Source organism: Patagioenas fasciata, chromosome 13 (genome assembly GCF_037038585.1).
Source record: "Patagioenas fasciata isolate bPatFas1 chromosome 13, bPatFas1.hap1, whole genome shotgun sequence".
NCBI lineage: Eukaryota > Metazoa > Chordata > Aves > Columbiformes > Columbidae > Patagioenas > Patagioenas fasciata.
The window spans coordinates 10,548,394-10,566,646 of NC_092532.1; the positions used below are offsets into that span (position 1 = coordinate 10,548,394).

At 41.6% G+C, this 18,253-nt stretch overlaps 1 protein-coding gene across 1 annotated transcript in view; it reads left to right on the forward strand.

The window, feature by feature from the left end:
* The window catches only part of ZCCHC14 (zinc finger CCHC-type containing 14), a 49,431-nt gene that overhangs the window by 26,975 nt on the left and 4,203 nt on the right, over positions 1 to 18,253 (forward strand). Inside the window, exons 3-12 of the mRNA XM_065848056.2 lie at positions 5,749 to 5,822; positions 8,450 to 8,521; positions 8,710 to 8,819; positions 10,628 to 10,722; positions 10,815 to 10,869; positions 13,000 to 13,273; positions 14,450 to 14,541; positions 15,154 to 15,281; positions 15,580 to 15,720; positions 15,791 to 17,260. Coding sequence (XP_065704128.1) covers positions 5,749 to 5,822; positions 8,450 to 8,521; positions 8,710 to 8,819; positions 10,628 to 10,722; positions 10,815 to 10,869; positions 13,000 to 13,273; positions 14,450 to 14,541; positions 15,154 to 15,281; positions 15,580 to 15,720; positions 15,791 to 17,260 — 2,511 coding nt within the window. The remainder of the gene's footprint in view (positions 1 to 5,748; positions 5,823 to 8,449; positions 8,522 to 8,709; positions 8,820 to 10,627; positions 10,723 to 10,814; positions 10,870 to 12,999; positions 13,274 to 14,449; positions 14,542 to 15,153; positions 15,282 to 15,579; positions 15,721 to 15,790; positions 17,261 to 18,253) is intronic.

Below are 18,253 nucleotides of genomic sequence, written 5' to 3' on the forward strand. Positions count from 1 at the left end.
AAAGAAAAAGAGGCGGCTTGTAAGGCAGTTGAATATTCAGTGGCAATGGCAGGGGCAGTTCAGCAGTGGTCATGCAAAACTTATTATTCTCAACCCAAAGTATTTGGTAAGGAAAAAAAAAACCCTTCAAATCAGCGTTTGAAGCTGTGTCTTGATTTTGAAAGCAGCTGGCTGATTCTTTTGGGTTTTACATCTTCCTGTCCAGATGGGATTATTCTCCAGCCAGTTTGTTTTATTTCAGCTTTTGCGTCCAATAAAGTTGCAAACCCATTCTTTAGGTTTGTTGGCTTTTGCGGTTGGCTCAAGTGCTGACAGGATCATTCAGTTTTACTCAAAACAATGTATGAATTCAATTAACATCTTAAAAGCTAAGATATACAGACTTTTTTTTTCAATGTCTGTCTCTTCTTTTTTTTTTTCAAGAGAAACATAAAAGGTCACTTAGTTGGCAAGCGAAATCAGCCAAACTGAGGAAATAGCAGGAACATGAAAACTACTAGTTTGGGGGCGAGTGATACAGTCCCAGCATATTATTGCTTCCTATACTCTGCCAAAAGTCAGCTGATGTCCCCAATTTTTAAAAAAGCTGTATAATTATTTCCTGTGGAATATTGCAGCTCATACTCTTCAGTCTGGCATTTAATTTAAAGCGCGATTAGCTTGTCACTTAAACTCATGTTCTAAGTTGTGTTGTTCTTGATCTTAAATATTCTCTAAATTGGAAGAACCCTGACTTCTTACAAAGAAAAATGGCAGTTCGAAGAGCCTTTCTTCTGCTAGCAGAAGTTTCTTCATTATGTCCATGAAGCTTTAATTTCCAGGTTCTGTCTGTGTTTTGTAGAGGCACCAGCCAGCCCAAAGACTTTCTTGCAAACTAGTACAAGGGTTCTGTTTGATTCAGAGTTTTTTTCTGAGCTGTCATTTCCTTTTTTCAGCAGACAACCTGGAAAAGCTGCTGTGTCTGCTCTTCTGCTTTTAGTCTTAAGAGATACCAGCAGAAAACTGGACCCTGTTATGAGGCTGAATTGGGTCCTAACAAGTCTGATGTATCTTAAGCTTGAGTTCTGTTATCTCCTCTTTTTTTACCTGAATTTGTGTTAACCAGGAAGAATTAACACTTGGTTTAAAGAATTTGGTAAACAGCAAATGACTGTTCCATTTGGACTTTGATTTCCTGGGTGGATCTGGCTTCATGGAGCATTTTGATGATACCTGGTGTGGGAAGAATGAGCAAAGATCTTATGGTGCTTTTGTACCAACCGTGATTTTTCTGCCCTCTTTTGGAAGGGGGAGGTAAAGGCTCTATATCATCTGGTTCAATTGAAATATTTCTTAGCAATTTAAATATTTCTTAGCAAGCAGCCACTTTAGATATGCATAAAGGTTTTGGGGTCACTTAGATATCCCAGTTACACATCTTCACACAATGTTTTTCTTAATTCATTACTACTGTATTATGTGAAAACAGGTGAATATCTTAATAAATTCCCTTGCTGTGTCTGGAGAGTTCTGAGAACGAGATCTCATGTCTCTTCACTGCTGCTATGATAATGAAAGGTTGTTACTACATGACATATCTACGTAGTGGACTGGAAAGAGAATTGCTTTATCCTATGCCATATTTCACTTGTTTTCTAAAAAAAGTAGTAAAATAAGTGTTTCTTTTAGAAAATTATCTTCTTTCCTTACCTGCTGTCCTTCTAAGAAAATACTCAAAATAGTTCTTGATACTCTTCAGTGGAAGGAATTTTTCCATGTAGTGTAGCTTAAGAATATATTCTATGACCTGCCCTTTCATGTTCTTTCCTTCCCCAGTAGCAGTTCCTGTAAGAACAAACATCACACACCAGCAAGCATCTCTTGTTCTTCCATTATTGGCATATATTCCATTATTCGATCACCATTTGGACCCTGGCCCATTGATATTTTGATGCAGATGTGATATCTCTTCCCCAAAAGGAATGGTTTGTGACTTAACGTGTCATGAACAACCCAAGGTCTGCTTTTGTGGGATAGAACAGAGTTCCAGTTGATCGGTTTCTCTGTCATCCCTGTAGTATTTAGTGATTCAGGGACTCTTAGGTCCAAGTTTGAAAGTTCATCTAATTATCTTTTTCAGTATTCCAGTGGAATCTTCCTCTGCAGAAGCCTCAGGGACAGATCAACAGTGCCATCTCTTTTTTGGCTTTAATGACAAAACTATTGCAAGCTAAATATTGTACTTCTCTGATCTATTGAAAGGTATTGTACTAAATAAATGAGATTGACCCCATTTGAGGTCCTGGTCCACATCATTGACACAAAGCTCTCGGCAACCTGATAGATGCTGATCAATCCCAGAGTTTAGATCTCAGTTCTCACTGATCTGCTTGTTTTACAGTCTCTGGCCAACCATTTCTGTATGTGCTTTGAAAAACTAATATTTGATTCTCTAAGTTTTCCTCAGGCCTCTAATATTCCAATTAATGAATAATTTAAGTTTTCAGAAGTAGGAGGTGAGGGAAATAGAATAAATGTAGTTGATGAGAAAACTTACTGTTGTATGTTTGTGGCACAATATCAATGTATTTGACGGTAAGAAGAGTATATCTTGGGATTTTTTCATTCTTCATCATAGTCTTGATAAAAAGCTTTAGAAAGATGAGAAATAGGAAAGCAGCTTTCTGAAGAACAGGCAAAACCCCCTCATAAGCTGATACTTAGAACCAGTTTCTCATCTTCAATGGATCAGTTGACCTTTTTGTTTAAAAAACAAACCCAAGAACAACCAAACTTTGTAATTCCATGTGCTTTGTTGCCATAAATATGCTTTGAAAAAAGCAAATAAACTGTTTCTTGTATATTTTTCCCTTGCTTTTTGCCTGTATGTATGGGAATGTAAATACTGGTGGGTTTGGGGGTTGAGTGGGGAGACTCTGTGGGTTTGTTTCCAGTCGCTTGGGATTTCCTTCTGGTGTCTGATGGGCAGTGGTAATTGAGAAATGCTGCTTTTGATGTATTTCTGTTAGAAAAACAAGAGGTGGCATGTGAAAGCCTTGGTGTTGCATTTTTTGGTTACCACTTCTGTGTAAACAAGGATGTGGAAAGTATTTTTAGTTCCTTTTTGTTCAGGAGACCTTTTCAGCAAAAATTCAGTTGCTGGTTTCGTGTTTGAGCACTTATTTCCATGTAGGCACAAGCTCAGGAATTAAAATTAATAAATCCATTGATTATGGTTATGTACTTGGCTTCCTGTATAACACAAACTAAAGAATTTTACTTATTTTTTCATGCTTAAAAATAAATTGTAGCATTTCTGCACACTTTTGTCAATCACAGGCTCGACCCAATCTCATTACTCCAATGTTAGCACTTGAATGCTGGAGAACAGTATTTCCATGCTATGTGCCACACAAATGGGACCTGAGTGCATTGATTTGAATAAAAATGAAAACTCTAAAGTTTTTTAGACAGAAGATATTTTTCACAATATTGGGAGAAAATTACTGGAGCACTTTGTATAACATCAGAAATTATCCAGTTAATTGCCCAGCATATTGCTGCTGCACAATGAACTGCAGTTCATGCTCTAGAACAGACAATTTTACAAGGTTTGGTTCGTGATCAGTGCAGCAATATCTGCCTAATGGTTCATTTTGCTAATTGCAGTCATTTTCCAGAGGATAAATTCACTGCAGTGGATTATATTAACTGGACAATTTCAGCCCAGAACTTTAGCGTGAAAAGGTCATGGAACTGTCAGCACAACAAAATCCATCAGGTGATGGGAAGTTTGTTATTAACCCACATGGTAGAACAGAAATAGCTTTACGTTATATTGATAGGTAATCTTATTTTGCTTGGATTACTGTAGAGGAACAATGAACAGATACAAGAGATGGTATTTAAATACTGTAGAAATGCCAAGGGCAAGAACAGTTTCAGTAAAGTGACGCTGGATTTGCCATAAACGACAAATGTTAAGTAACACTTGCGGTGTCTTTCTGGTTTTCTTTGTCCTCCTCCAAACCCAGATGTTGCTGCAGTTGCCACCAGGTTTTCTATGAGTTATTTGCTCCTCCTGCAGCTGTTTCATCAACAGTCCAGCAATACCCCTGCTCTATATCCACTTCACACATCCTTTCTAATTATAATTCCAAGGTACATATAATTCCAATCAATATATTATCAGTATATTTTAACTGATCACAAGAGTGCCCTGAATCCTCTTAAATAATTGTACAGAGGTAGATGATTTTTTTTCTTAAATTGGCAGAAAAACCTCAGAACCGTGTGCATGTTTAAATCTTCATTTCAGAAGCATGAGGAACCCACTGGAAACTTTTAAGAGCAGCAAGCCTACAAAAGCATAGTATGCAAGAGAAAGTAGTGAATAATGAACTGATATTATTCATCAGGGGTTTGTGTTATTGTAATTGGGAATTACACAGAGAAGGAACAGTTGAAATGATCATCAAGGGAATGCTAATTCTGTATTTTAAAGACTGGCACGAACATCTGCAGATCTATTTAAAACTGGCTAATTCAGAAAATTTTGACTGCAAATAAATAGCGCTCAAAGAGGAGGTCTTAAAAGCAGCCAAAAACTAGGTTGTGACATTTTTAAATGAAGAGAATGCAACAAAAAACAGATTAAATGGCCACAGTAAAGACTTCAGGTTGTGATTATTTTAAGGAAAAGGAAAGTGAAGCTCTAGGGAGGCTTGGGCAGGTTCCTGATGTGATGTTATCACCAGGACTTCCGTACTGCAGCTGTTTTGTTATGTTATGAGACAAATGTATTGATAAGTATATGTTTGAGTCCTACAGGTAAGAGAAATAGTCTTGTAAATGGTGGTTGCCCAGAAACGAAGTGGTCGAGCTATGGTTTTACTTGTTAGAACCATTAAGTGACAACAAAATGCACACAACACGCAGCCCTTCGAGCACCTCTCGCTTGGAGGTGAAGTCCTTGTGACTTTGTTTTAATAGAACTGCTTTTGGATTTTGAAGCCAACGTAAATCGGCTTTTTATGGGCAAAATTCCGTGTGTGTGTATCCCCATGTGTGCAGTGGAAAGGCAGGAGAAATTCGCAAGCGAAATAAGAAGACGGTAAAACAACCTTCAGCAAGTTTAGCGGGGTGGAATTTCTGATTCACGTGGATTGGGAAATGAGGGTCTTCAAGAATTGAGTATATCAAATATCTGATGCATAAGTTTATGTCTTTAAAGGCTGCCTATCGTGTGTAGAGATGGCAGCGGTGACCTGTACTGTTTCCCAGCCCTTTCCACAGTAAGATCCTGTTTTTACTCCCAGCTTGCTCAAATTGCAGTACTTGAGGCTGAAATTTTCCATGAAACTGCGGTAAACACAGCAAGAAAAACACACTAAACTCCTCACAAAACCGGCCCCTGAAAACACGGCGACTTTTACCATCTTTGTTTCTTTGTGCGCCAGTTTTCCCTCAGAGGGACAGTGTTTGCTACTTGATGTTAAGATCAATCCACGCGTGTTTGTGTACCGTTATTACACTGATGAGTGGTACGATAAGGCCATGAGGAAATAGAGCTTTGCATTTAGTGTATTGTTTGGGTACTGGCTGAAATGAAGGTTGGAATTCAAAGCATCGTGGAGCTGTGCTCGTATGACAGCACCGTGAGTCTCCGGTGCTTCCAAACCAAGTCCTGGCACTACCAAAAAGTTCCCCACTTTTCCATATGTTTAAGAATATCCTTCTCACTCTTCTTCTCTCTTTGCTTTTTCATAGTGAGTGTTGAAAAAGTGGAATTAAAGGGACTGGCACACAAGAAGAATGAAAGAAGTGTTGAATATTCCTTTGAGGTAAGTTTTGGTGATTGGGTTTTTTTTTTTGTTTTCTGCTGTGAAAGAAGGGAGGATAATAATTAAGGAGGAGTTTAAAGGAGTTCTCAAACTGCATTGTCAGATCCCAGAAGTTGGTCTAGTGCAGCTCCTTGGGGATAGATGCTGGTCAGATTTTATAATCAATCATTTAGAAGTAGCCTTATATTGGTGTTGATGAACTTCTGTGGATGATGCAGAGTGGGACAGAGGCAAAATAAAAATATTCACTCGTTTTGACAATTTATATACTTAGGGGAAAATATTATGTCACGCTTACAGAATGGGCATCTATGTGCTGCAGTGCAGAAAATAGAGAAAATTTAAGTCTTCTTCTGGAGAAACAAGGGAATTTAGATTCGTAAGGCAGTGCTGCACGTATGGGAAAAGAGGCAGGATGGTCATTGAGCACTGAGGGGAGAGCGGGACTGCGGGAGATGGTTCAGGTGTTACTGGTTTTAAAAGGGGTGTTGGAAAGTCCAGAAAATAGCTACGGAAATTATTAAGGTTTGAGGAAAACGCTGTATATTTGGAGACCATGGCTAAAAGGTTACTGGAGTATCATAAAAGTGCTTTAAAAGGGAAGACAATATTTTACGGTAAAGGGGGTTTTAATCTAGCGGAAAAAAAACCCATAACAGGAACTGTTGTCTGAAAGTTGGAGCCAGACAAATGAAAAGTGGAAGCGAGAAGAGTTTGTGGAGGGTGGTTCGCCACGGGATGCAGGAGAAGCAGCTCTGCCCCCTGGTTTTATGCAGCTTGTGAGGTTTGGTCATTGCTACAATTTCGGAGGGACGACTCCGTTCCGTGAAACCTCGTGTTAATAGCGGAGACTGGAGGAAGAAGGACAGACTGCTTTCCTCCCATCTCGTTGGAACAGTAGATTCCAAAATGCAGAATGCGAAGCCCAGGTGTCGTCTTTGCTTTGCTTAGTGATGCAACGGAGCCAAACAGTTGGTGAGAAAAGGAGAACCCAAAAGAAAATAAATGGTTGAACTTAAATTATCTACAACTTAAAAAAAAAAAAAAAGGCAGTTTTTCTTTCCAGCTACCACCCAATGAATAATGTTCTGAATTTTCTGAATCCCATGGTTGTTCCAAATGTCATCAGTATTAGAAAGGATATTTTCCAGGGCTTTCAGAAATCTTTATGAAGTATGCAGACTTGTGAAACATCTTTTCCTATTATAATTTTCTTTCTATAAATACCAAAAATTACTTTTACCAGTATTTCAGTTGACAGCCTGGAACTGAAAGAACAGTATATAGTTTTAACTGAGCTAATAAAGTGCTGTTTGCTCCGTTAGAAACCCAACTATTAAACATTTGGTGTAGTAGCTTGGGAATAGAAGGTCAATAGAAAGAGCTGTTGAGTGTTTTCAGCATCGCTTGGCAATGCTGTAGTTCCCTGCATTTATTGTTTTACAAGTATTGAAAGTTAACACAAGTGAGCAAAATCTAACTCATAACAAATGTTACTACAAAACTAGGAAGAGAAATTTCTCCTATATTTTGTAAAATTTTTTATGAATCTAAAAATGTGTTAATTTATCACAAACTTAGAAATATACAAAAAACCAAACTCACGGGCTTTGTAAAACCAGGAACTGCTCAAGTTCTCTTCTTCCCCCCCCACCTTATTTTTGTATAACAGCTCTGCAGAGAGGAAATTCCTCCATTATGTAATGTATTTTGAAATCCTCTCCTCTCACCAGTCTTTTTGGCAGCATTTTGATGGCTGGAAAAACTTTGTGTATGTTTCCAGTTGTCATTGAAACTGGTGTCATGTGAGAAGATGGACTCTTGGTTCTTAAACACATAAATCCAGCTTCTTCCCCTATACAACTGCTGAAGATCCGTCTGCTTGGAATCGATATTTTAAGTCTGAAGGGACTTAACGTTCACCAGTCTTGTGCCGATCTTCTTAGCGCCAAGAAATCCTGACTTTTGGCTCAGTTAAACTAATCACTTACTGACCAATAAATGCCTCTGTATCTAAAAATGTAATGACTTAATGCAGAAAGCATATGGGAAGAGATACTGAACTATTTCTTTTTTCTAGGGCATGTACAAGATGGTGTCTAAAGCGCGTAGCTAGAGCAGAAACCGCAGGTTTCATTTCAAAGGTTTTGCCCTTTTTTTTTTTTTTTGCAATGGGGTAATTCGTTGCCACCTTCAACTTTGACACATGGAGTTGATTAGTTAGAAATAGGCATCATTGTGCTGGGGCGAGTTATTCGTATCGTACATCAGATTCTACAAACCAGCTGTTTTCTTTAAGAAAAATAAGAGAAAAAGTTCTTTAACAAAAAATTTCCATTACTTAGTAGCCTGTTTCTTAATACTGGATGTCTGCAGCGCGAGGGCTGTGGAAACTCTCAAGTGCTTTTTTAAGCGTTCAGAAGTTAAGTAAAATAACAGCAAGAATCAGGCAGGGAGGGAGGACTTGAGTAATAGTGACTTGTGCACAAGAATAGTTTTTCCTTGTTGATGTCACACTTTACAAACTTTCTTGAAGTTTGGGAGGAACATTTGATACTAATTATTGATGTTTTGGAACCAAATCCCTGACTATTAGTTACTGAACTGAACACTTTTTACTCCCTTAGGTCCTGTGGTCTGATTCTTCAGTGACATCGGTAACCAAATCTTCCACCGAAGTGACTGAATTTATTTCAAAGGTAAAGGCGATATGAAAACATCGGAGAGATGTTTTGTCCCTCTTAGTAATTTTGTTCGTTTTTCAAAATATACTGAGATAATACAGATTGAATTTCATACAGCGTTTGACTTGTAAATTGCTGTGCCTTGAATCCTGTATGAGTAACAAGTCTTTTCATTTATTATTTGTAATATCCTCCACTTTTAGCTATCTCAGCTGTATCCAGAGGAAAACATGGAGAAATTCATTCCTTGCCTCGCTGGTCCAGATTCATTTTACCTGGAACGGAACCACATGGACCTGGAGTCGGACCTTAGGTATGCTGGGCTTTCTGTTGTTGTGGGTTTTTTATCTTGACACTTGGCTTTTTTCACCAACCGAAGGAAACAAACAGGAAACATAAATATTATGTTCGTATTCTAAATTACTTTCAAGAAATAAGGGCCTGATCCCTAAGCATTATTTCTTGATGTTCTACTAATTCCAGTGCATCAGAATTTTTCAGGAATTCTTTCTTCAGCAATACATATGGTAATAATATCCTGTATTAAGCTTCCTGGAGAATTGACATTTCCTGATCCCTTGTTCAAAACAGGATCATTGGCTTTGCAGAACCTCAAAAAAATAGTCAAAACTGCTTAAAAAAACCCAAAACTCAGGAAAAAATAGTTGCCTGAATAGTCATCCTTCTGGATTGAGGGATAGGTTGTGGAGATTTTTCCCTCCTACCATTTCACAGAGCTTTTAATTGTCTCCGTTGATTTAGGTTGACATGGTTTTATTTAAATTTTAAAAAGGTAAGTATGTATATATGCTACCATTAAGTTTTTGGAAGCCATTAACAGCTAAGAAATTTTGGAAGCCTTAGGTAGTACCTCCTCACATTATCACAAATCTCCCGGCAGTTATCTAATCTAAACCACCATTTTTAAATCCATCATCTGTGGCAAGTCACGTCAGTTCTCTCTTTCTAAATACCGAAATAGTTTTGCTGGGAAGATTTGAGGGACTAAAAGTATTTTCAGCTACTCCTGTCTTTATGCAGAGTATTAAATTACGTTTAAAAAACACTAATTAACTGTTGCTAAACGCCTGTTTTCCCGAAGTGAAGCCAGACTTTTGTCCGCTGTTGGCAGCACCGCGGTGGATGTTGGTTTTCCATCACCAGGGCCAGCAGGTGCACGCTGAGATTATTTTTCATGGCAAACAGCGTTAATATTTCAGACATTCCCTTCTGTGCTCTGAGGATCACGAGCTCGCTGCCGAGAATCGGGGAGGGTAAGAGAAAACGCACGTTGCCGCTGTCGAGCTGGCAACAGTCGCTATAAATGTAGGTTAATAGAGCAGTGATCTGCATTTATACAGCAGAGCAGAGAAAGGAGCTGCTTTGAAAAATTCAGCAATGAGCTGTGATATTTGAAAATGGAAAGCACATTGTGGGGGGGGGTGTGTGGATAGCTGAATTATTTTTTACTCGAAGACCTTTTCAACATGGCAAAGATATGGTGAAAATGCTGCTCTTTAAACAATTTTCTATACATTTTCAAATCTTGGCAAAAGGCGGTCAAGTTTGCATAGCAACGAGAACTCTAGTCGTGTTGATGGAACACACTTTATACATTGCAAAGTTTTAAGAAATTGCCATTTTTTTCCCCAAAAGCAATCCCAGGAAAACGGTTTACAGCTTTTTTCCCTGTGCTGCCAGACTCTGCATTGGCTGTTTATCTCGCAAAGGAGAAAATGAAATGAGAGATACATCTATGGTTTATGGTCTTCAGGTTCATTAATTTGAAAGGAAATTTTCAAGTTTATATTTGAACAGTTTCTGCCTTACAAGTGTTCAGTGTTCTGAAATTAAGCATTTTTACTGAAGTACTAAACAGTGAAAACAACACAACGATAATGTGTTTAAATAGTTTTAAGGGTAAGAACAGCCTTACATTTCAAGTCTACTTTGAGTCAGTTTTACGTGGTGTTATTAATTTAAAAGGTCTTTATTTTTTAGTTTCCACATTTCAGATTTGATTTCCAAATTCCACATACAGTCTACAGTCATGATCGCACAGGCAGCTGCAAATCGAATGATTAACAGAAGTGGGGGGGTTTGTTTTTAATGAATATGCAGGTATTTGGCACCGTTACCTTCCCATGTGGTGAAAAATGACCACGTTCGAAAGTTCTTCAGCTCTTCATCTCCTTCACAGCAACTCCAGAGTTCAAGTAAGTTAAAATAACATTTAAAAATGCATTTTTTGTGCTGATGTACATTTCATCAATTGATGCTATTTTTAACTTCTGATCCCTGTTTTTAGATCCTGGCAACCCCTCCCTTTATAAAGTAGGAACTACGCTGGGAACATCTGGAAGGTGAAGTATTTATTTTCTTTGTATTTGTTCTGGTTGTCTGTATTCCCTTGGGGATTTATTTGCATCTACACTTTCATATTTATCTGTAGAAGATCTTAAGAAATTCTGGCCTTAGTGTGTGGTCTGTCCTTACCAAATGGTGAGAATATTGGTGTCAGGTACTGGCATTCCTACTGTTGTCGTTTGTTCTTTCTTTAAATGCCTTCAGAAAACACATCTTATAATAACTGCAAGAGCTCAGAATGGGTAATTGCTTAAAAAACTGTTTTGCAGTGGATTGATCGCAGAGACAATAAAACTTAAGTGTGAGTCAAAATATAATGCGATATAATAACTGCAAATGGACGTTACAGTTCAACTTCAGCTTCAAAAATAAAGGATATAAAAAATAAGCACCATTGGACCAAACTGTCGAGCACCATGACAGAATCTCTGTTATGAAATCAACGTTGAGCTGTGGTACTGGACAATTGTTTGTGGTCCGATGCTGAAGTTGTGGTGGTCTCGATCACATACTCAAAAGGAATAATGATCATCCACATGGTGGGTCATCCTTAGTCTGAGCCTTTGTGAGCCGAGAGGGACTAGAGCATCTCTGAAAGGGTTTTTGCTCTCTACAGCACATTGAAATGTTTCCTTGTACAGCAGGGGGCTCCTTCCAGAGGGAGAAAGGAAACTCTTCCTACGAGGCAGCCTTGGGTAAAGAAGGAAAGGAATTTTCTTGACCTGTGTTGGGATTTAACAAATTCAGAACTCATTCTCTAAAGAGGAAATTTACGTTTTTTCCAACAAAAAACAGAACCCTCCACGGAGCCGGTATTGTGGGTTAATTTGCCACTTCAATGTGGAAAAAATACTCCACAGGATTATATTTGGGCTTCTTTTTAATAAAAGCAAAACTGAACCATGGTCATTCTCCCTAAACCTTTTCTTAATCACGGAGAAGTAGTAGAATATGTATCAACTGTGCTTACAGAAGGAAACCTCTGCTTGAGTTGAATATAAGAGACCTGTATCTAGTGGAGTGCCTCAAGGGTCAGTACTGGGACCCATATCATTCAATATATTCATCAATGACTTGGACGAGGGAATAGAGTGACTGTCAGCAAGTTTGCTGATGACACCAAGCTGGGAGGAGTGGCTGACACTGTCCAGAGACCTGGACAGGCTGGAGAGTTGGGCAGGGAAAAATTGAATGAAATATGACAAGGGCAAGTGTAGAGTCTTGTATCTGGGCAGGAACAACCCCAGGTTCCAGTATAAGTTGGGGAATGACCTATTAGAGAGCAGCGTAGGGGAAAGGGACCTGGGGGACAACAGGGTGACCATGAGCCAGCACTGGACCCTTGTGGCCAGGAAGGCCAATGGTACCTGGGGTGGATTAGAAGGGGGTGGTCAGTAGGTCAGAGAGGTTCTCCTGCCCCTCTACTCTGCCCTGGCGAGACCACGCCTGGAATATTGTGTCCAGTTGTGGCCCCTCAGTTCCAGAAGGACAGGGAACTGCTGGAGAGAGTCCAGCGCAGAGCAACAAAGATGATGGAGTGGAGCATCTCCCGTGTGAGGAAAGGCTGAGGGAGCTGGGCCTCTGGAGCTGGAGAAGAGGAGACTGAGGTGTGATCTTAGTAATGTTTATAAATATATAAAGGGTGAGTGTCAGGAGGATGGAACCAGGCTCTTCTCAGTGACAAACAACGGTAGGACAAGAGGTAATGGGTACAAACTGGAACACAGGAAGTTCCGCTTAAATATGAGAAGAAACTTCTTCCCATTGGGGGTGCCAGAACCTGGACCAGGCTGCCCAGGGGGTTTGTGGAGTCTCCTTCTCTGCAGACATTCAAACCCGCCTGGACACCTTCCTGTGGAACCTCAGCTGGGTGTTCCTGCTCCGCTGGGGGATTGGACTGGATGAGCTTTCCAGGTCCCTTCCAATCCCTGACATTCTGACATTCTGTCATAAGGATTACTATTTGCCGTAAGCTGCTCTGGTTTTATTAAACTACTGAACAACACAGGTACAAATCTGCAACTCGCATCAACCAGCGCGGATTTTACCATAGTCCGACCGTAGCAGCCAAACTCTGCGTGACACAAGATTCACCGTACTAAACCCATTTTGTTGCTGTTTCGCAGGCCCATATGCGGCGTGGCCGGCATCCAGGCGGCACAGAACCACGTCGCGCACTCTCCGGCAGGTCCAGTGGCTCTGCCCCACTGTGCCCATAGCACAGGGACTGGCCCGGCGCTGCCGTATCGCGCCCCCATGGACACCCCGGCCTCCCCCGTGCTCATGTCCAGCAGCCCACAGAACCCCCCGACACAGGAGCAAAACGGCATCTTAGACTGGCTCAGGAAACTGCGCTTGCACAAGTATTATCCTGTCTTCAAACAGCTGACGATGGAGAAGGTAGGGCAGGAGGTGGAGAAAAGCTTTTTAAGTTATCATCGTATTCACCCGTGCGGAGAGAGAGGCTGCAAACATCTGCACGGGGGTTTGCAGAAGTCATTGGCAGATGCTGCGAAGGTTTGCGCTCTCTTGAAGCAACAATATTTGAAGAAAACATTCCTGGTTTTATCTGTGTTGTGTCCGGGGCCTGGGTTGTTCAACAGCTGACGCCTCGTTCAGAATTCTTCACCCAACGCTTATTTTTTAAATAATAGACTCACAGAGACTTCTGACATGAACATACCTGCAAGTGAATGGGATGGTTTTGTTTTCTGCAAAAGTTCTTGTGGAAAAATAATCACTTATGTATTTGCATACTAATAGTCACGGATTATCCTGATGTGTGCTGGATTTTATCTCGATATTTTTTTACCCAGTTCCAGCTGTAAAATCCGTGTTCTTTTTTAGCCTTGAACGCCCTCCAGTGGACTAAGTGCTTAAGTTGAGCCCGGTCTAAGCTGGGATGGCTTTCTGCTGGTTCTAGTGCATTGTGTGTACTTAACTATAATCTGTTACCTGAGTCTTCTCATTTTATTTTCTTCCTTGTGTGAGGGGAAATATATAGTGGGTTTTTTTCTTCAATCAAGTAACAAAACTGTGCATATCCCAGTGTGTTTTTTAAAAGCATGTATTATTATGCATACTTTGCTGGTTTGCATTTTCCTTAAATTATATTATAAATATCTATTTTATCTTCATATTCTATATTTTGTTATAAAATTTAATTTTGGAGCATGTTTTCCAATTAAACTGATGAGATGACTGTACATTGATTTTTTTTTGTGTTAAACGAGGATTTTTGTGTCTCTTTTTTTGAGAGAATCAGATCCTTAAACTCATTGATGGCACAAAGTTCTATTTTAATGCGTACGCTGATTACATCATCTTTATTGCACATAGTTATTATAAGCACACACATGACTAAATTTAATCTACAAATGTTCTTTCTTTCATTCCTGTCCCCCGCACTTTTATTCTGCACTGATTCTATAATCTAAAACTGAAGTAGAGCGTTTCTTTGAATTAACATAAGTTAAAAATGGGTTTAAAGTTGCCTTTCAGATTTGATCTTTACTGTAAGTGTAGATAAGAATATTTCAGGCTGTAAAACTAAACACACTTTCTTTTCTTTACAAGTTTCTGAGTCTTACTGAGGAAGATCTGAATAAGTTTGAATCCCTCACCATGGGAGCAAAGAAGAAGCTCAAGACGCAGCTGGAGTTGGAGAAGTAAGTGGGGGGGGAAACAAAATGGGCTTTTTAAAGTCATAAGATATTTAATACACATTTTACAATGGTCTTTACTTTCCAGACCATAAACCTGTCAAGATAATGCTTATCTTCCTTCTTCTGCAGTTGTGTTGGTTACTTTGAAACCCTTTGAAATGGGGGTTTTCTCAGTAATATTTACTACTTAAAAAGCAATTAAAAAATCCAAATCCATGCCCATTTATCAAAGCTCCTTCACAGCATTTTTCATCAGTCTTAGTTTTTCCAGAGCGTGTTTGCAAAATGAAAACTTGGGGCTGCATTTGGCTTCTCTTTGGTTTTGGTGTCCATGACTAGGTTTGGGAGAGAATTTAGTCACCATTTGGTGATGTTTGGCTTTGTATAAATAAGAGCATTAGTCTCGTAATCAGATGGCAAATGGTCCAAATGTAACTGCTGGCAAGAAGCTGTGGTCAAGATTGATGTTGTTTCCAAACGTTTCCATTTGTAATTAGCTTAACATTCTAGTGGATTCTCCTAGTGGGCTTTGCTGCAGTTTCATTCAGAAATTGATTTACCTGTTGTGCTTTAGCCAGTTTTTGTTTCTTCACACATTTCTCCATCACCCTGCAGAGAAAAATCAGAGAAACGGTGCCTGAACCCCACAGCCCCGTCTGCAGTGACCAGCAGCGGAGTGGCCAGGGTTCCCCCCACCACGCACGTCGGGCCCATCCAGAGCATTCGCGGCAACCATGCTGCAGGTGAGGGGGAGCGGAGGACACCGCAGTGCTCTCGGGCCTGAAAACGTCCTTGCACGAGAGTGAGCTCATTCTTACGCTGCTTTTTCACCAACCTGTCGTAAGCTTTATCTTCCAAAATGCTGCCAGCAATCAAAAAGTCTGATTGTTGTGTCTATGGAGCACAATAAAAATCACGCTCACCAGCAGCCGTTATGCTGAATCCTTGATGTCTATCTGTAAATCTTGAGCATGGTCCTGTTGAGTAGATGTTACCTGTCTCGTTTGCTTTCCCTGATCCCTCACCCCCCTGTATCTGCAGAGCTGCGGGTGGATGTGGATCAGCCAGCGCACCCCCTGCCCCGGGAGGGCAGCTCTTCCGAGTACTCCAGCTCTTCTTCCAGCCCCATGGGGATCCAGACGCGGGAGGAGAGCTCAGACAGCGCCGAGGAGAACGAGAGACGTAAGTGGAAACTACCACTGAGGGTGCCTGTGTCACCTGGCTTTGTATTTATCCGTATTTCCATCCCCAGGTTTAGAGATTCACTTGGATGGTTCGGAAAAGGAGAAGCCAGTGATGTTGCTGAACCATTTCACTTCGAGCTCTGCCAGACCCACGGCTCAGGTCTTACCGGTGCAGAACGACGCGGGCTCCAATCCGTCCGGCCACCACGCTCTGCCCATGCAAATGATGTCGGCGGCCTCCCCTCATATCACCCCCATCCGGATGCTAAATTCGGTGCACAAATCAGACCGCGGCAATGCAGACATGAAGCTACTTTCATCGTCTATGCATTCTCTTTTATCTTTAGAAGAAAGAAATAAGGTTTCTCCTGGACCTAGGGGCAGCATAAAAATGGAAAAGAGCTTTGGGAATGCTGTGGTGGACGTCATGTCTGCGTCTTCTCCGCACCAGCCCTTGCAAGTGCTGTCAGGGGCTGCTGAGAACAGCTCACCCACGTCAACTATTAACTTTGGGCCTCGAACCAAAGTCGTCCACGCTTCGACTCTGGACAGGGTGATAAAAACCACTCAGCAGCCGGGATTAATAGTAGAAACGAGCACCGCTGCCACCGTAACATCCAGCACAGTCTTCCACGTGGCTCGTCCACCCATCAAACTCCTGGTGTCTTCGTCTCTTCCTACTGATTCTGCCATCGCCGGACAGACTTCCTGCTCCAGCAATATGCAAATAACGGTGTCCCCCGCAATAATTAACCCCCGGACTGCTCTGTACACAGCCAACACCAAAGTTGCCTTTTCCGCCATGAGCAGCGTGCCGGTGGCGCCGATGCAAGGCAGCTTCTGCGCCAACAGCAATGTGGGTTCCTCCAGCAGCCACCCCTCCACGTCCTTCGCCACCATGGGCACCCTGCCCAGCTGCCCTGCGCCCAGCTCCAGCCCCACGCTCTCCTCGGCGCCCGACAGCAACTTCTACAGCAGCAGCAGCAGCAGCAGTAGCAGCAGCAGCAGCAGCAGCGGATCTGCCGGCAGCGTCCCTGTCCCCAACCAGACCCACCATCACCACCACCACCAGCAGCAGCCGCCGCAGCCTCCTGGCTGCATGGTGTGCAGCTCCTGTGGCTGCAGCGGCAACTGCGGATCCGGCGGCATGACTGTCAGCTACGCTAATTATTTTCAGCACCCGTTTTCGGGACCTTCCATGTTTACTTTCCCCTTCCTGCCCTTCAACCCTTTGTGTAGCAATGGCTACATCAACACGCAGCAGTACAACAGCAGCACGACGTTCCCTGTGGTCCACACCGCGTACAACAGCGGTTTAGCACCGGACTCAGTCATGAGCGGCCAGTCCACGTTTGCCGTGCCACCCATGCAGAACTTTCTGGCGGGGACGGCGGGGGTGTACCAGACACAGGGGATGATGGGCAACGGCAACGGCTCGAGTCACAAAAAAAACGGGAATCTCTCGTGTTACAACTGTGGGGCCAGTGGTCACCGAGCTCAGGACTGCAAACAGCCGCCGATGGATTTCAACCGACAAGGTAAAAGTGGGAGGGACGGACGGGGTTCGCACACAGAACGTTGGGTTTTGCTGCGGAGCCAAAGGGCAGGGGAGGCTGATGGCCGCGCTTTCTCTTTTCTGACTTGTATTTAAAAAAAAAGTCACCTTCTGGAAAGCAGGTGGTTTTGAGCTACATTTGCAAAAGTTGAAATTGAGTTTCCTGCAGCCCCAACGTGAGGACAGAGCCCAAGTCAGGCCCAAAGCTCAACTCTGGTTGTAATTTCAAGTTCCTTGGGAGGTTTACAAACTTGAACATCTCTGTTCCCCCTTGCCCTTCCCTCTACCAAAACAGCAACATAAATAAAGAATTACTGTTCAAATGCTCTTGAGGGTCCTGTGTTTGCTGCTGTGATTGTTTTCCAGGGTGCGTTGCCTACATGGTTCCAGCACGGGCTTCTCCAGGAGAGAGCCGAAATCCTGAATTCCGGGCAGAAAACTTTACTAAGAGCACTTTCTAGTCCCATTTTTAGGTTTTTTAATTTTAACTGACATATTGTGTTGAGATAAATTGCATGTGGTACAGGCTTAAAAACATTTGACTGGAGCGAACAGCACTGAGCTGTTGTATTTTACATTGTCTTGCCTATGGAGTATGTCTATTTGTTTTTATACGGTACAGACAAGGTTTCAAGTACGTGACCACTATAAATCAACAAGTGACTGGTTTGGCGGCAGCAATTTGCAGCAGTGCTAAAATGTAACTAATTAATGGAGTTTCTGGAGCTGATGGAGAAGTGATGCTGCCCCATCAGCCTTAATTCGGAGAACTTCAGAAACGTAGCCCACTGTCTTTTTGAGCTGAATTTCATTTCATCAATTGAATTTCCAGTTAAACTATCCCGAATGAATTTTTGCCAGCCCTGGAAGCCGGTGGGTTTTACCATGTAAAATGATGCTTGATTTTCATTCCTCCCAGCTGCACACATGCTCGTGTGCAGCCGGCATTCCGCTGGAATATTGTGTTACACATCCA